This window comes from Colias croceus, chromosome 28 (assembly GCF_905220415.1).
Source record: "Colias croceus chromosome 28, ilColCroc2.1".
Taxonomy (NCBI): Eukaryota; Metazoa; Arthropoda; class Insecta; order Lepidoptera; family Pieridae; genus Colias; species Colias croceus.
This window is the reverse complement of record NC_059564.1, coordinates 5,543,152-5,560,518: the sequence shown is the minus strand read 5'-3', so window position 1 is coordinate 5,560,518 and position 17,367 is coordinate 5,543,152. Positions and strand designations below refer to the sequence as shown.

The following is a 17,367-nucleotide window of genomic DNA, read 5'->3' as shown; positions in this document are numbered from 1 at the left end:
CAGATTTTTAGTCATAGCCAAATATATGAAAATTATATAATTCCAAATATCCCTTCTGCCTTCCCTTTCGTAAACATACACAATAAAACCTTTTATATAACAAAAAATATATTGTTGGCATTGTTTTTATTTTAATAATATAGGTGTCTGTAAATTATTTCTTTATTATAGGTATAAATGCCTTTTAGCAAACGCCGGAATGTGATATTTGAGAAAAACTGTGCTCAAATCAGCCACAAGTGTTTATTTTAAAAACTCAAAAAAATCCCATACGGACAGTTAAATTTTGCCATTTTTCTCCTATGTCAAAATTCAATTTTCTGTATGAAGCATGAAATATAAAAAGTAAAACTTATAAAATTACAAGATTTTAGCCAAACATTGCTTTTAAACACAGCTATATTTCAAGTTTTAATAGTTTCAGAGATTCGCGTGTGCAGATTCAAACTTCCAAAACAGTCTGTTTATCACTTAAAAATAAAGTAAAAATTGATAATATATAATACAATAAAATAATACTTGGACACACTACACACATTCACACACTATCACGCCTAATTCAGAGACTAGGTTGTATATATCTTTTAATTTCTACAGTATTGCATTGAAACCTTAATAATTCCTTCTTTCTTCACAATATAACATACAGAGAATTCTTAATAAATCACTTATTTAAAAAATATTTATTTTTTAATAAATCACTAAATAAATCAAGAATCCGGCTTGAAGGACCAATATTTAGGTCCTTCGAATCAGTTAACGTAAAAATCAAAATATGTCCCTCTTAAATCTTCGACAATGAAATAACTAAATACAGATTGAAGTTTGGACCAAGATCAGAATTTCCTAAAAAAATAAAGCTTAACCATATAATATTCCTTAATATTTTCTATCAGTTTATATTCAGTTTTTAACATAATATACACACTGGAACCACACTATAAAAAGAAGCACCGAATTTTTAAGCGAACATTGGCATAGTTAGAAAAATATCTATATTATTTACATTTAGTTTTGCACATAGGAAAATATTTTTGAAGTGAAACTTCTTTAGGCGCGTTGAGAGTAAAATCCAGGTCGCGTTATGGCAATACCGTCACGTCATGGAGTAAGGCGACGATTTTGGTATCTTTGAATCTTGCCACAGACGTTTCACTTCTGACACGTGTGAAGTTATAGAGTAAATAAGTTTATTGCTCCGAACACTTGTTAAATTTACATTAGGAATAAAAAAAATGGAGAAAAATTTCCTTCAATCAGCATCGGCATCTTTATTAAAAAATACTGTTCCGAATAAAAATATATTTATACTAACTACGACAATGCAAGCGGGTGTATAAAATTGTAAACATTAAAGCAAACCTCCTACCGCATTGTGCCGTCTACCTAAACTATTTTGTGAGTTTATCTGTACCTCGGGAACGGACGTTCCCAAACCTCGTATTTATAAACATTTTAGCGACAAAAGTTGAAGCAACATGTTGCTGGCAACATTATGTTGAAGATCTTCTATGTAATAATATTATAAGTAATAAGATGTAGATAAGTTATTAGCGCTCCGGGAGTGGCACGTTGAAATGTAGCTAATTAGCCACAATTCACATCAGTTGTCTCTTTCACTCACGATAGTTGAATCATGCCATCTCACTGTGACGTCTATCCGTGTGTGCGTTTGTGTGCCGTGTTTGAAGATCGAATGTTGTGTTGGTAACCTATCTACACCTTTTTACTTATATTAGGGCCGATTTTTCAATCCTTAGTTAAAATGTATCCGTCCAATAAAGTATTACACGAACATTTTAAAATGTCACCTGTAAACTGTCAAATACGGACAATTAGAATATAATTTTGAAATGGTAGTTTAATACGTTATTCGATGAATAAGTTTTAACCAAGGATTGAAAAATCAGCCCTTAGATAAACTTATTTGGTCTTACCACAATTTAAACACAGTCTAACTTTAAACCAGGGATCTGTCACTTTAATAGTTGTCTATGTGAAATACGACAAAACCAGATTAAAGAGAACCCGCGCTTAAAGATAAACCCTATCTAAATTTTTTTGTGGTAAGACAATTATTGTGTTGACGCATTTTGAAAACTTAACATTTTAAAGTTTCCAGCAACATTTGTTGGTCAACTGTTGCTCAAAAAATGTTTATTATGTCTACGAGGTTTAAATGTAACACCATTTTATTCTATATATAGTGCCAAATCTACACTAAAATGGCTGTTAAGTAAAAAATACAAATATAATATACTGCAAATTAATAAATATGATTGACTATTTTACAAAAAACACTGGTTTAGTTTTGAGACAACAAAAAATAGTTCAGTTTTACATAATTTTGACAAAATATCTTTAAAGTATATACTAATTATGTGTTTTGATTTTGATATATTATATAATTTAATTTTGCAAAAATATGACATAATTCTCGGGCACAAAAATCTGTACAAATATTATAGATAGAGTAGGAAAGAAATACGAAAAATTTAATGTTTAGAAAGAGAGAGAAAATTACGGCACCCTATTTCTCTGTCTATTGACGCAACAAATCAATAATAATTCTTTTTTGAAGTGAAACTTCTTTAGGAGCGTTTAGAGTAAAATTAAAAAGTCGCATCATGGCCATACCATTACGTCATGAAGTAAGGCGACAATTTTGATATCTTTGAATCTTGCCAAAGAAGTTTCACTTCTGACATATGTGCTCGTCACAAATGTTCTTTTTTTAAGAGTTTCTTTCAATATCTGTGAATGTGTGACTCTCTCTCTCTTCTCTTTTAACCAAGAAACTCTATCTTTAATACCTAAAGGTACATAAAAAAATCCTGCAGCTTAAGGGTGCTTTTCCACCACCAGCTTTCCAGCGAGGTATGTGTTTATAAATAGTAACGCTTCAAACTTCAAACTAAATGAAGCGATATGATTGGCTATTTACAAACACACATCCTCGCTCATTATTGGTAAAAAAGCACCCGTATTCTAATTTTGTGACTTACGAGTCAAATAATATAAAAATTGATGTAAATAATAGTAAAACGCGATTTATTCATTACTAGCTTTATCCCGCGGTTTTCTATGAATTTTTCTTTAAAGTATCTTGACTTAAGTTAAAAATATTTTCTTCCAAAACACTTGGACGTCAATATTTACCAAATATGTACATTAAAATTCAAAATGGCTGACATGTCTAAGGTTGTAATTAATAAATCGCATCTTACATTATTTTACATACAAACAAAACTTTTACTAACAAGAAAATTAAACCTTATTCTATTGACATTATGATTGTAACTCGTTTTAGTCAAAACTTTTCTATTATAATCATTCTGTCCTTTTCTTACACTTACAAACTTCATACACAAGAGCGAGATAGACAGCTTTTTATGCATTTCGTGTAAAAACTATCCATCTCTCTCTAGTAAATAAATTTTATAAACGGCAGAAAGAGACAACAATATTTTTCTTGCATTGGCTTTTTCATGATTGGTCTTAAGTATATATTATTTGTAGCAATTCATTTCTTAATAAAATAAAGTAGATTTATGAGCTTCGGCAAAAAATAATTCCGAACGGTGGTAAATAAATATACAAAAACTGGAATACATGACCGCCTTTTTTGAAGTCGGTTAAAAATAAAGCATAAGGTACAAGGGGAAAGATGGCACATCTAGGTTTAAATCAATTTCGTTGTTTTTAAAAAATAATTTTCCCTACATTTCACTAAAAATAATTTCCTCCACTAATCTACGCGATATGGCAACACTCAGGTATACACGATTCATTAAAAAAATATCTCTAATTTTGTAGGACATTTTAAAAAATATACGAGAGATTCGATAATTCAAAAAATAAAAAATAAATTTTGTATATGGAAAAATACTTTTAGAATTTCGAAACGAGGAATGTACATATTTAAAAATAATTTAAAATCACACCTACTTGGGATTTTAACTACTTAGCACTAAATGAACAACTACCTTCACTATCTACTGTACTTGAAAAAATAAACTTACATTATCAAAATAAAGCTAAAGACCATATATTATGCGCCTCCATTGATTTCCTACACACACCACATTTGCTTCTAAACATCGAAAAATTCTTGCATTCATTTTTTAACAAAAACACACTTTTTAATACAAACACCCACATAATTCGATTTTCAGCGCAAGCCCTATAAGCGCCAAAATTATCATTTATTTATTGCAATATATTTGAATGAATGAACGAATGAAACATTGAAGTAGAAAAAACTAGACTCAACGGTAAAAAATTGTCCGATTTTAAAACTCTGCCCAAGCGTGAGGCAGGGTTTCATAACTAGATTTAACACTCAAAAACTGTCCGTAGCAAAACTCTGCTAGTAATTTTCAAAGTCTATTGAATCTTTAATATATAATCTTATATATAAAAATGAATCGCAAAATGTGTTGGTAAGCGCATAACTCGAGAACGGCTGAACCGATTTTGATAATTCTTTATTTATTATATTCCTTGAAGTACGAGGATGGTTCTTATGTAGAGAAAACGTAAACATGTACCACGGGCGAAGCCGGGGCGGACCGCTAGTAAAATATAAAACTCAAAGGTGACTGATATAGTGATCTATCAACGCACAGCCCAAACCACTGGACGTATCGGGGTGAAATTTGGCATGCAGGTAGATGTTAGACGTCCCCTCAGAAAGGATTTTGATCAATTCTACCCCCAAGGGGATAAAATAGGGGATGAAAATTTGTATCACGTTTATTTATCTTTTCCACGCAGGCGAAGCTGCGGGCAACAGCTAGTAGCTCATAAAACTAAGCAAAGCGAAACTGCTCACACGTGCAGGCAGTTTTGCTTCGGACCAAATACATAATAAAGGCAAAACTGCCTCCACGTGTAGGCAGTTTTATGAACTGTTCAATAGACTTTTAACATTACTACTAAGAAATAAGGTGTTAATTTCAATGCATTTTTATACAACTTGGACATTTTTGACCTTTTAATAGTTGAGTGTGAGTCTAGTTGTTTGCATTACTTCAATATTAGCAACCCATTGATGTTAAAGACATAATTTTTTATTACAACACCATTTCTATACAAAAACACATTAAATTCCAATCTTTCGGGAATGTTTCTTCATTTATAAAAGCGCTACTTAACGGTTTTAACTTTCCCCAGAAATTTCTTGTTAATTTAATTTTTCGTCGAACAGTTTTTTTAGTGCAAAAAAGCGCAATCTAACATTGTTTTTTAGAAAATTTTTGAGATATTTCAAAAGCCCTATTATTATTCAAATATATATTAGGGCTTTTGAAAAAGCGCTTATTTTGAGATTTCATTTGCACCTTTAATAAAGCGCCATCTACCGCTGTTTCTTCGTACTTTTCTCAAAAATTTCTTCATTATCCAAACATATATTATCGCTTTAAAAAAAAGCACTTTTCCATAGAGTTTTCTTGTGATTTTCTATTGATTTTACTGCTATTTATCGTTTATGTGCGTCAAAATGTTTCACTATATCTGGAATGGCGTTCGGTTCGACGGGAACTTTCTCCAATAGCTCCTTGAGAGTCTTCACGTAGTTCAACTTGCGGAAGAATTTTGAACTGTAATGAGATAGGGTTAGGAGTTATTTATTAACGTTATTTTTCTGATTGATGGCTGTTTTAAGTGACTCTAATAAATCTATACTAATATTATAAAGCTGAAGAGTTTGTTTATTTGATCTCGCTAATCTCGGGAACTACTGATCCGATATGAAAACTTCTTTGGGTGTTAGATAGGCCATTTATCGAGGAAGGCTATAGGCTATATATCATCATGCGAGCAATGCGGAGCAATGCGGGTGAAACCGCGGGGCACAGCTAGTATATAATGGAGCTAAGTTTGTGACAAAAGATGACTTAAAATCAATAATTTATCAATTTATCTGAATGCTAATTGTCGCTTTCCACCACCAGGACTAGGGCCAAAAATATAGCCTAGAGTTATAGCAAAGAATTTTCAAAATCAGTTCAGTTGATCCAGATTTTACTAACCTAACCTAACAAACGTAACTTTTATTTAAAAAAATCGACTTTTTTCTTTTTATAACAAAACTAAACTAAAATTATTAGACTATCCTCAGCATTACATATTTAGTAAAGAAAAAGACATGAAAAAAAAAACAGCATAAAAATTAAAACTATAAAAAGTCATTTTAGGGCCGATTTTTCAATGCTTGGATAAAACTTATTCGTCGAATAATGTATAAAACCACCATTTTAAAAACGTATTTTAATTGCCCGTATTTGACAGTTTACGTGTCATTTTAATATTGTCGTGTAATACTTTATTGGACGGATAAGTTTTATCCAAGCATTGAAAAATCGGCCCTTATTCTAGTAAATTATTCATCGAATAACGTATTAAACTACCATTTCAAAAATGTATTCTAATTGTCCGTATTTGACAGTTTACAGGTGACATTTTAAAATGTTTGTGTAATACTTTATTGGACAGATAAATTTTAACCAAGGATTGAAAAATCGGCCCTAAAAAAATTAAAATTAATAACTTACCTAACAAACGGTTTAGTGATAACGACGAAAGACTTAAGCCAGAAGGTGGGATGCACCAAGTACAGTTCCTTTACACTTTTCCGAAGCCTGCAAAGAGAAAAAATGAATTAGAAATCAAAGGTTATTTATAAATCCAACTAATATGTATTATAAATGCGAAAGTTTGTATGGATGTGTGGATGTTTGTTACTCTTTCACGTAAAAACTACTGAACCGATTACAATGAAATTTAGCACACATATAGAGGGTAACTTGGATTAACACGTAGGATAGTTTTTATCCCGGGAATCCCACGGGAACGGGAACTATGCGGGTTTTCTTTTGCAAACGCGGGCGAAGCCACGGGCGGAAATCTAGTTAATAATAATAGGCTAGTTTCTTTTTTTTTTGTGAAAGTTTTTTAGTATAAAGTAATCCATGTTGAGTTCTTTATAGATTTAATGAAAAAAATGTGAAGAATGTCCAGTTTGGATTTTTATTTTTTGAATTAAACCTTCACTATTCAAATGGTTTTGCAAAGGCAAAAAAAAAACTATAAGTCCATACTTAATATTATAAATGCGAAAGTACTGTGTACTCTGTCTGTCTGTTACTCAATCACGCCTAAACTACTGAACCAATTTTCATGAAATTTGGTATAGAGATATTTTGATACCCGAGGAAGGACATAGGCTACTTTATCCCGGGAAAATGACGCTATCCCGGAAATCAAACGGGAACGGGAACTATGCGGGTTTTTCCTTGACTGCGCGGGCGAAGCCGCGGGCGGAAACCGAGTTTTTTATATCTGCCATTAATTATATTAAAAGTTAAAAAAGGGGTTTGAAGCTTCCGAAGCTTGCCATTTACCTCCTTAAGCTATATTTAGGAGGAATCATCAATTTAAATACATTGGCTAGCTTTTAAGCCCACTTTCTTTCCCCTCATATCCTCTCCCCCCTCTCAAAGTCACAGTCGATCTTTTTACACGCTACATAATATTGTTCTATAGTGTAAACACATAAAACCAATAAATAAATAAATAAAGAGTGTGTGTACATATGTACACGCGTTAGAAGTTATACTTCTTTGGAGTATGGCAAAAATACTAGAATATACAACTTGAACTTATCAATTTTCATACCACTTAGAACTAACTTCATGCTGTTAAATGTAGGTGTCGGTGTGCGCGCGCATCGTAAACATTCACTCTCATCATTTTTCTCCATCGCGCCAAAAGAAGTATAACTTCAAAAGTATTACAGTAGAACTCCAATTATCCGAACTCCGACTATCCGAATCGCCGATTATCCGAATCACAAAAAAATTGTCGAAAACGGTTGAAGACCGCAAAACAGCTTACATTGACGGAGATGTTTAAAAAACAATGATTTTTATTTCTAAACTTGTACATAAGTACATTTTATTTATATTTAAAACATGTGAAAATTTCATGTTTCTTTCATTTAATTCAATAAAAAAATAGTGCAATATCAAAACGTAGCTTTTATTCTCTCCAATGGCAATTTTTTTTTAATCCGATTATCCGAATATTTGATTATCCGAATGGGTCCCGGTACCCATTAATTCGGATAATTGGAGTTCTACTGTATTTCCACTCACCGCCGATCAATAAGCTTGTAACACTCGTGCAACCACGTGAAGCTCGGCATTCTCCGTCTACCCGCACTGCCGTGTAAATACACGAGCCGGTATTCGTCTGTCACCAGACGTTCCAGACTCCAGATCACGTATCTGGTTGTGAAAATTAGTCACTGTTACACAATTCTTCTAATATTATAAATGCGAAAGTTTGTGAGGATGTGTGTGTGTGTGTTTGTTGCTCTTTCATGCAAATTCTAGTGAACCGATTACAATGAAATTTAGCACACATATAGAGGGTAACTTGGATTAACACATAGGATAGGTTTTATCCCACGGGAACGGGAACTATGCGGGTTTTTCTTTGAAAACGCGGGCGGAAAGCAACAACAACAACAGAAAATAAGAGCGGTCCTAAGCGTGACCCCTGGGGAACACCCGACCTCAGGTCAAAGTAATTTGATTGACATATTAATAATTTGATTAGCTATTTGCATTTGCAAATTTAAATTTGATTTAAATTTAAACGTAGCAAATTTAAATTAAAACGAATGATTTACAATAACTAAAATATGAACAAAACAATTAAACAAAGATCTGGTGATACCATACACATTAAGATTAATGAAATATCTTGATTGACTTTATCGCAAGCTTTGAAAAAGTCATTTTCTACGATCACTTATATATGAAATATACTCACAAAAACAAATTATCCATAACGTAGCGATAATCCGGCCGGCCGTTATCAGGCAAGTGGCAAGCGCTGAACACAATTATGGCGGCACCGTCACTACAGTAGCCCCCGTGTGATATCACACGCTTGAAGGGCTCTATTACCTGATAAAAATAATAGATAATGTTCATAGACAATAGACAAAGTCTGACATGGAGCAATAAATAAATTAATTAATAAAAAAAAACCATACAACAGCCAAGCAATAGACCATAAACAATGTTGGAAGTTATAAAAAAATGTCAGAGTAACTTTAAATAAAACACTATAGACTACAGACATAGTTTATTTCTTTTGCTTAAAAGTAAAAAAAAATCAATACATATCTATACTAATATTATAAAGCTGAAGAGTTTGTTTGTTTGTTTGAACGCGCTAATTTCGGGAACTACTGGTACGATTTGAAAAATTCTTTCGGTGTTAGAAAGCCCATTTATCGAGGATTATATATCATCACGCTAAGATCAATAGGAGCGGAGCAATGCGGGTGAAACCGCGGGGAACAGCTAGTAAATAATAAAATACCTTCATATCACAAGTGGCCTGTCCCCCGCTATGTTTCACGTGAAGCCACGACCGTTCATCGCGAAATTCCTCCGCCGCGGAATATTCCGGTATCGGATCGCTACATTCACTCGCTGTGGCTGTTGATTTCGATCTGTGGCAAAAAAAAACAAAAAAAAATTGGAAAAAAATTGGAAAAATGTGAGAAAAAAAATATTTTTTTTTAATAACTCAGCCCCCGGAATCACAGACACAATAGAAAATCTATCGTGTCGTGGTCGGATTGGGCCGCTCGGGGCTCAATGGGTTAATAGCAAAGACAGCGAAGTAAGCAGCTTCGAATGCCAATGCCCAACTGACGATATTTTTTGCCTTCTTTTCCAAATATTTTATTATGAAATAACATCATCCAATGATTATAAATTTCATCTGGATTTTTTTTAAACATCTAGGTACTCGAAGACTTGTATTTTCACATGTATTTTATTTTACATAAAAAAGCTACATGATTTTTTAAGGCTTACAATAATATTTTTTGCATCATAATATCATGCTATCCCAAATTATTTTCGCTTGATTCAACTGAAATTACAAAATAAGTACCTTTTCGAGTCCTCCTGTTCGCTTGGAAAGTCCACAGGTTCCGGCATCACCGGTTCATCTTCAGACTCCAGCGAACAACCAGACACGCTGTCCAGACTGCAACTGTCTTCGTCTGGTGGCTAGAATATAGGTATAGATACAGGTACAGGTAAAGTTAGATGTACAGGTACGTATGGCTATAGGTATAGGTAGATGCACAGGTACGTATAGAATAAAGTTGCAGGTAGAAGTAGAGGTACCTATAGAATATAAATACAGGTATTTATAGTATATGAAAACAGGTAATACAGGTAGAGGTAGAGATACCCATAAAATGTACAGCATGTCCCACAGTTGGTATACTAAGCTCGAAGGAACTTGTAGTTTTGCATACACTGATTATGTAACAAATACTTATACAAAAAAGTTTTTTTTTGTTAATTTTTCTATAAACTATGTTTTCATCCCTTGATGATATTGCGCACCTGGCATAATATACCACTTTTTTATGTGGGCATTTATGTAATTTTGATGTATTGCACGGCATTATGTCCTTAGTCCTACTAATATTATAAATGCGAAAGTTTGTGAGGATGTGTGTGTGTGTTTGTTACTCTTTCACGCAAATACTACTGAACCGATTACAATGAAATATGGCACACATATAGAGGGTAACTTGGATTAACACATAGGATAGGTTTTATCCCGGAAATCCCACGGGAGCGAGAACCATGCGGGTTTTCCTTTGAAAACGCGGGCGAAGCCACGGGCGGAAATCTAGTAGCAAAACAAAAATACCTATAAAAATATCTATGGCAGTGGTTTTGTGCGAGTATCACATAAATTTTATTTTTTTCAAGTTTCAACAATGCATTTGTTGAACTAAAAAAATAACTGAAAGATCAAACATTATCCAGAATAAAACAATTATAACAAGAAAGCAAAACCACGGCACACGTATAGTAACCAAATTAAATAGATCGCAATAACGTTACGATAAGACACATTAAAAATTTGTGAATAATTAAACACGCTTTAGATAAACTCATGAAATTGTTGTATTATCACCGATCCTTGCTAGAAAGTTTGAATTAAACCTCGTTTAAAGTGTGTCAAAATCGAGTCTAAACGAATCGGTTACATACAAACATACAGATAAAGCGTTAAAAACGACAATTAGCCAACACAATGGTTGTGTTTGACAAATATTTCCCGGTTCACACACTAGAGTGAATTTTTTCACTTACACAAGAACTACAGTTATGCACATTGCGTATTAAAATTTTTAACCTACTGCACTATTATAAAGGTTCACAAGCATATTTTTATAGCATTTAACTGATTAAAATATATAGGTATTAATATTATATGTGAAACTAAACTGATATTTGACACCAAGATTTTTTTAAACATTTTTTAATTAATCTAATTTTAACGTCAACGAACTCAAATCACAAAAATCGTTTAAATGATAACTAATATATTACATTATATTATGTACTAACTATTCCCCGTGGTTTCACCCGCATTGCTCCGCTCCTGTTGGTCTTAGCGTGATGATATATAGCCTTCCTCGATAAATGGGCTATCTAACATCGAAATAATTTTTCAAAACGGACCAGTAGTTTCCGAAATTAGCGCGTTTAAACAAACTCTTCAGCTTTATGTAGTACTAGATTTACGCCCGCGGCTTCGCCCACGCAGTCAAAGAAAAACCCGCATAGTTCCCGTTCCCGTGGGATTTCCGGGACTGCGTATTTTCCCGGGAAACGTAGCCTTCCTTTCTCGGGTATCAAAATATCTCCATACCAAATTTCATGAATACTGGTTCAGTAGTTTAGGCGTGATTGAGTAACAGACAGACAGACATAGTTACTTTCGCATTTATAATATTAGTATGGATATAGTATAGTATAGATTTACTTAATTAAAACGACATACCACTTGTATCTTCCGTCTAGGCGAGCCCGAGATCCTCGGGGCCGTGGGGCGAAGCGCTACAGACCCTGTATAGGGATCAAGTAGGGCTTGGTACGCCGATTTATCGTCTTGCGTTGATGATATTATGTCTGGCGAGTCTAGATTCTGGAAAATGGGACATAAACTTTGCAATTAATAACAAAAAATAATTTCTACAATGAAATTACATTCGTCACTGAATTTAGTTTCTGATATTTTAAATTTGTATTTTATCTCTTTTAAGTATTTGAAGGTTCCTTTTAATCTTCCTAAATACTTTATTAAATGTCAGAGTTCTGAAGGACACGAAAAAAGCATAAAGTAGTACTTATTAAGGAAACTACAATTAATATGTATAATGCTGCTATAATACCAACAAAGCCACAGGCTAAAGGTAGTCTAAAGTATACATAGGTACAGATATATTAAATAAAACAAATGTATACTGCATCTGGCCCACTAGGGGACACGGAACTTAACTTTTTATATATAATACTAGTGGTCCGCGCCGGCTTCGCCCGTGGTACATATTTCGCAATAAAAGGTAGCTTATGTTCTTTCTCACGGTCTAAAGCTTGTCTGTGCCAAATTTCATCCAAATCGGTCCAGTAGTTTATGAGCCTATTCATTACAATCAAACAAACAAACAAAGTTTTCCTCTTTATAATATTAGTGTAGAAGTGTAGATAATTGGTAATTTATAAATATACTAGCTTCCGCCCGCGACTCCGTCCACGCGGATATCGGTTTTCGCGTGAATGGTTTATTTCACCAATTTGAGTAACTCTGACAATGCCATCTTATAAAAAAAAAAATTAATCACATATTTGGGTTTGGTATCGATCCAGTAACACCCCCTGCTATTTATTTTTTCAATATTTTCAATGTACAGAATTGACCCTTCTACAGATTTATTATATGTATAGATAACATACTTTATAAATATATAACATACATTTTGTACTCCAATAGTGCTTGACATTTCAATAGGTAAGTCGAAATTGGGCATTGAACGGAGATTTGACGGCGAATCACACCACTCTGTTGCCTGAAAATTGAAGATGCATTTAAAAACACTCCATGATATTTATTATCTTATATAGTCCTTTTCACCTAGGATGATTCCTTTTGTTTGAACGCGCTAATCTCGGAACGATTTGAAAAATTCTTTCGGTGTTAGATAGCTCATTTATCGAAGAAGGCTATAGGCTATATATTGTCATGCTATGCTACGACCAACAGGAGAGGAGCCACGGGGGTGAAACTGCGCGGAGCAGCTAGTTATAAATAAAATGTAGTTCTTTACTATAAAACAATCAATAATTTACGATTTTACCTACCCCAGAATGAAAACTCCCGCTCTCCGGCATATCAATTTTATACTTTGGCGTGCTTTGTATTGTCACCCTTTCACTAGACATACCACGATTTTCCACCACCCCCTCTTTACCAGGCGTTTCTGACAACCTCGGAATAATTTTCCTTCTTGGCCCGTTGGAATAATTCAAAGAGTCTGTTAATATATGACTTTCAGCCGTCACATAATTGTCCGAAATATATAGATTACTTTTAGACGTGTTTCGTTGCGGGCTGTAGAAGTCGTAACCGTTAATGTCAGCTTTATCACCCTCTATAGATGATAGACTAAGGTCTTTTTCTTCCCTTTTGTGACTGTTTTTCGGTATTAAATCTGGATAATTGTCATCCGGACTGCCTAAACCCATTAGGGGATGGTTCGTTGTTAGTGTAAGCGTCGAACTGAGTTTTGGCGGACTTATTTTAAGATTTCTCGGCCTGCTGTCGGGAGAATTTATACTCAATTCGGACATTCTGTTCAGTAAACTATCAGACAGTTCTTGTACTCTGTTGTCTAAAGGGTCTGATCGTTGGACGTACGGGTTCTGAAGTCTTAGGACTTCTGCATCTCGATCTTCGAAGTCTGACGAGTTGGAATTGGGCGTGCCCTGCGATTGAATCGACTCCGAACCTGTGTCCATCTTCTCATCGGACGATTGTGAGCTGAGGAGATCGTCGCGGCTGTGCTGTGGCGATTTTAAATTACTGGAACAAAATAAAGTGTGTTAATATGAAGTTTAAAGGAATTTGCTCTTGCGGGCAATTTACGTTTTTTATACCTATTTTTAAAATCAAAGACAAATATACATGTACAAATATGGACGACATTAAAATGGTACTATTATTTTTACACTGTCTAATACCTAATAAATTATACACTAAAACCTTCCTCAAGAATCATTCTTTCTATGATAAAACCGCATCACAATCCATTAGTTATCCGCATAGTTTTAAAAGACTTAAGCATACATAAGGATAAACAGATAGCAACAAGAACTTTGTAGAGAGGGTTTCAGTACTAGGAACGTACAAAAAAAATAACTTAAGAGTTGGATAGATTTATCAAGTAGCTTTATTTTAAACTAGCTGTACCCCACAGTTTCACCCGCATTGCTCCGCTCCTGTTGGTCTTAGCGTGATGATATATAGCCTATATCCTTCCTTGATAAATGGGCTATCTAAAACTGAAAGAATTTTTCAAATCAGAGCCGTAGTTCCTGAGATTAGCGCGTTCAAACAAACTCTTCAGCTTTATATTATTATAGATTATCCATTGCATTTGTGAACAGAAAATGTTGCTTAATATTAAATTTAAAATGTATGAACTAATCACACTGTCAAGGTTAACTTTAAAGTTGATAAACAGTAAATTTAAATAATTTAGGAACACAGGGTTTTATAATATTATGTTGATAACATAAAACGGGGAAAATACCAAAGTTAGAAGTGCATGCAAATGTCAAGGCCATTGCTAATATTTTTAAACTAGCAATCTTTTAAATTGCACTTTGATTTACTTCCAAGAATAATAGCTTTAGCCTACATGTTTGCATGTTGCATTATATGCAGATTAAATTATATATACCTATTTGGAATTTTTTCCTACATGAAAAGATTTTTTGTGTTCATGGCTTGTATCAAATAAGATTTAAAACATCATGTTACATTAATTCTGAAATCTATACATATAATAAATCTGTAGAAGGGAAAAATTTTTGTCTGTCTGTCTGTATGTTCAGGCATCACGTGAAAACTAACGGTTCGATTTCGATGAAACTTGGTATAATTATACCTTATTATCCTGGGCATAAAATAGGATACTTTTTATCCCAGAAAAATACGTAGAAAAAAAATAAATCTGAATTTTTCTTAATTTTTCCGCGCGGACGGAGTCACGGGCGGAAGCTAGTATATACTATATTTTTTTTAGAAGAAACATATTGCTAAGCTGCAATTTAGAGATGAGATGTGATCAAACAGTTTTTTTGGTTAGCACAAATGGGCCACGGACCTCAGCAACTTGACACATTTTTATTAAGATATTTTGTCGCAGATACTTCAGTAGTGAATGGTCGCCATTGGCTACTTGTGTGAGGTCTTTACAATCGAATGAAAAAAACAGCACATTGTGGAAATCAAGAAATGCCACCGCCCACCATGTTTTTCTTCTCGAAACAAAATACATTAATTTGTTAATATTGGTTGTTCTTAAATTAATAATTCAGTCAATTAAGTGTAATGTGTACATCAAATTTTGAACAACTATTAACTCAGGCCCCGGAACCACATACACAATAGAAAATCTAGTGTCTGGGACCGATTGGGCCGCTTGGGGCTTAATGGGTTAAAACATAGGCTTTTCTCTCGTTCTCGTTTTTTGTATTATTTTTCATGTATGTGTTAAATAAAGAGTATTGTATTGTAGAAAATTCTTGTGTGATCAATTCCCCTGAAATTGATATTTATGATTTTTTGTGCATTTTTGATAGCTCTTAGAGTAAATTTAGTTACTGCTAATCAATTAAGGTCCATGTAGGACAACAATTACTATAATAATATAAACTGGGGGTGTATATTCTAATGATTATAAAATTAATTATTAATTTTATCATTGAACTCTAGCTTCACTATTTATAACAGAATTGCAAACAATATACCTTTATCAGTTTAGTAGGATATTATATTTCTTGTACGTGTTTGTGGAGATGAATCATATTTAAAAATCGAACTTCTGTAAGTTAGTTCATACTAGAAGAGAATGAATGACAAATTAAAATTTAATTTTTATGTTTAAATTTGTAATAACTGAAATGCACAAAATATTATGCATGCAGTATTTTTTAATCTGACTCAACTGTCCTTGATATTTTATTAATTGCTGACATTTAGAATACGAAAAATAAATTGATTATTTTCTTATTTGGCTGAACGGAAAATGAAGTTGCTTCATTGGATAGGTACTGGTAATATGTTAAATTTCATCAAAACGGATGTTATTTGAAATGCAATACAGTGACTAATACGTTAATAAAGGAAGTAACATACGATATTACAATAAAAACATTGAACTTTTGCACGCGAACGCTGTGAAAATAAATAAATACTTACTTCATTTGTACTATCGTTTTGTGCACTCACTTATCAATGCGGTATTCACAAACGGTTTATTAGTTAATATTATTTTGATTGAGATTTATTTTATGCACCCTCAACATCACACTCAACTTACGAAATCAAAATTCACAAATACCGTCCTCTGTCGATACACGACCTCCCTAGAGTATATTTGTTCTGTGTACACGACAGACAAAACTCGAATGTCGATGTCGAATTACGATTTACGACATTTTAGCGGACGTACGGAATATGGACGAATCAAATTTCAGAGACGTCGAGGCATTTAAGGATGCGTTCAATAAAATTTATATTTTTTAATTTTATGAGAAGTACTTACTTACTTATGCTGAAATTCTTTTATTTTGTAAATTATTCGGTAATTAATCAATTTATCTGTTTTGACTCCAATTTATGTATTAAATTCACATTAAATTATATAGGTAAAATTTAAAATACCTATATTTTTTATAGCTATCATATTTAAACATTCAAAATACAAATAAATAGGTATGATAGTATGGAAAACTTGTAATTATTAATAATTATTATCTACGTACATATTATTATAATCACGTCCGGGATTTTAATAGTTCTGAAATATATCTCGCAAATATTATGATGATGGTAATGATAATAGTGAAATAGAAAAATAATTTGCAATCCTTCATACAAATCAAAAGTAGGCACTCCACATGCACTCCACCACACACTCCACCAATTTTTCTTGAAATAGAACAATGGTCCAAATTCTTAGAATTTTTGAATGGAAAAAGAATGAAGTAAAATGTTGACTGAACGACACAGTTCGAGGTGTTGCCAGCACTGCAACACTCTTTTTTTGTTTCTACCTGCATTATAATTAAAATCGTAATTTCAGGTAAATTTGTATCTATAAAATTCCCGCCAATGGTCACAGATAACTATATAATATTAGTCCAATGGTCGTATTGTAGATATTTTTACTAGCGTTAAGCT

At 33.1% G+C, this 17,367-nt stretch overlaps 1 protein-coding gene across 1 annotated transcript; it reads right to left on the bottom strand.

The window, feature by feature from the left end:
- Positions 1 to 4,702: 4,702 nt before the first annotated feature.
- On the bottom strand, positions 4,703 to 16,628 carry LOC123704082 (protein prune homolog 2). Its single transcript, XM_045652345.1, has 11 exons — positions 16,580 to 16,628; positions 16,384 to 16,546; positions 13,260 to 13,980; positions 12,875 to 12,967; positions 11,902 to 12,045; positions 9,982 to 10,100; positions 9,400 to 9,532; positions 8,842 to 8,978; positions 8,160 to 8,291; positions 6,558 to 6,644; positions 4,703 to 5,603 (listed from the first exon to the last, which is right to left on the bottom strand). The coding sequence occupies exons 2-11, from the start codon at positions 16,386 to 16,388 to the stop codon at positions 5,483 to 5,485; spliced, it is 1,692 nt and encodes a 563-aa protein (XP_045508301.1). The 5' UTR covers positions 16,389 to 16,546; positions 16,580 to 16,628; the 3' UTR covers positions 4,703 to 5,482.
- Between the last annotated feature and the right edge of the window lie 739 nt (positions 16,629 to 17,367).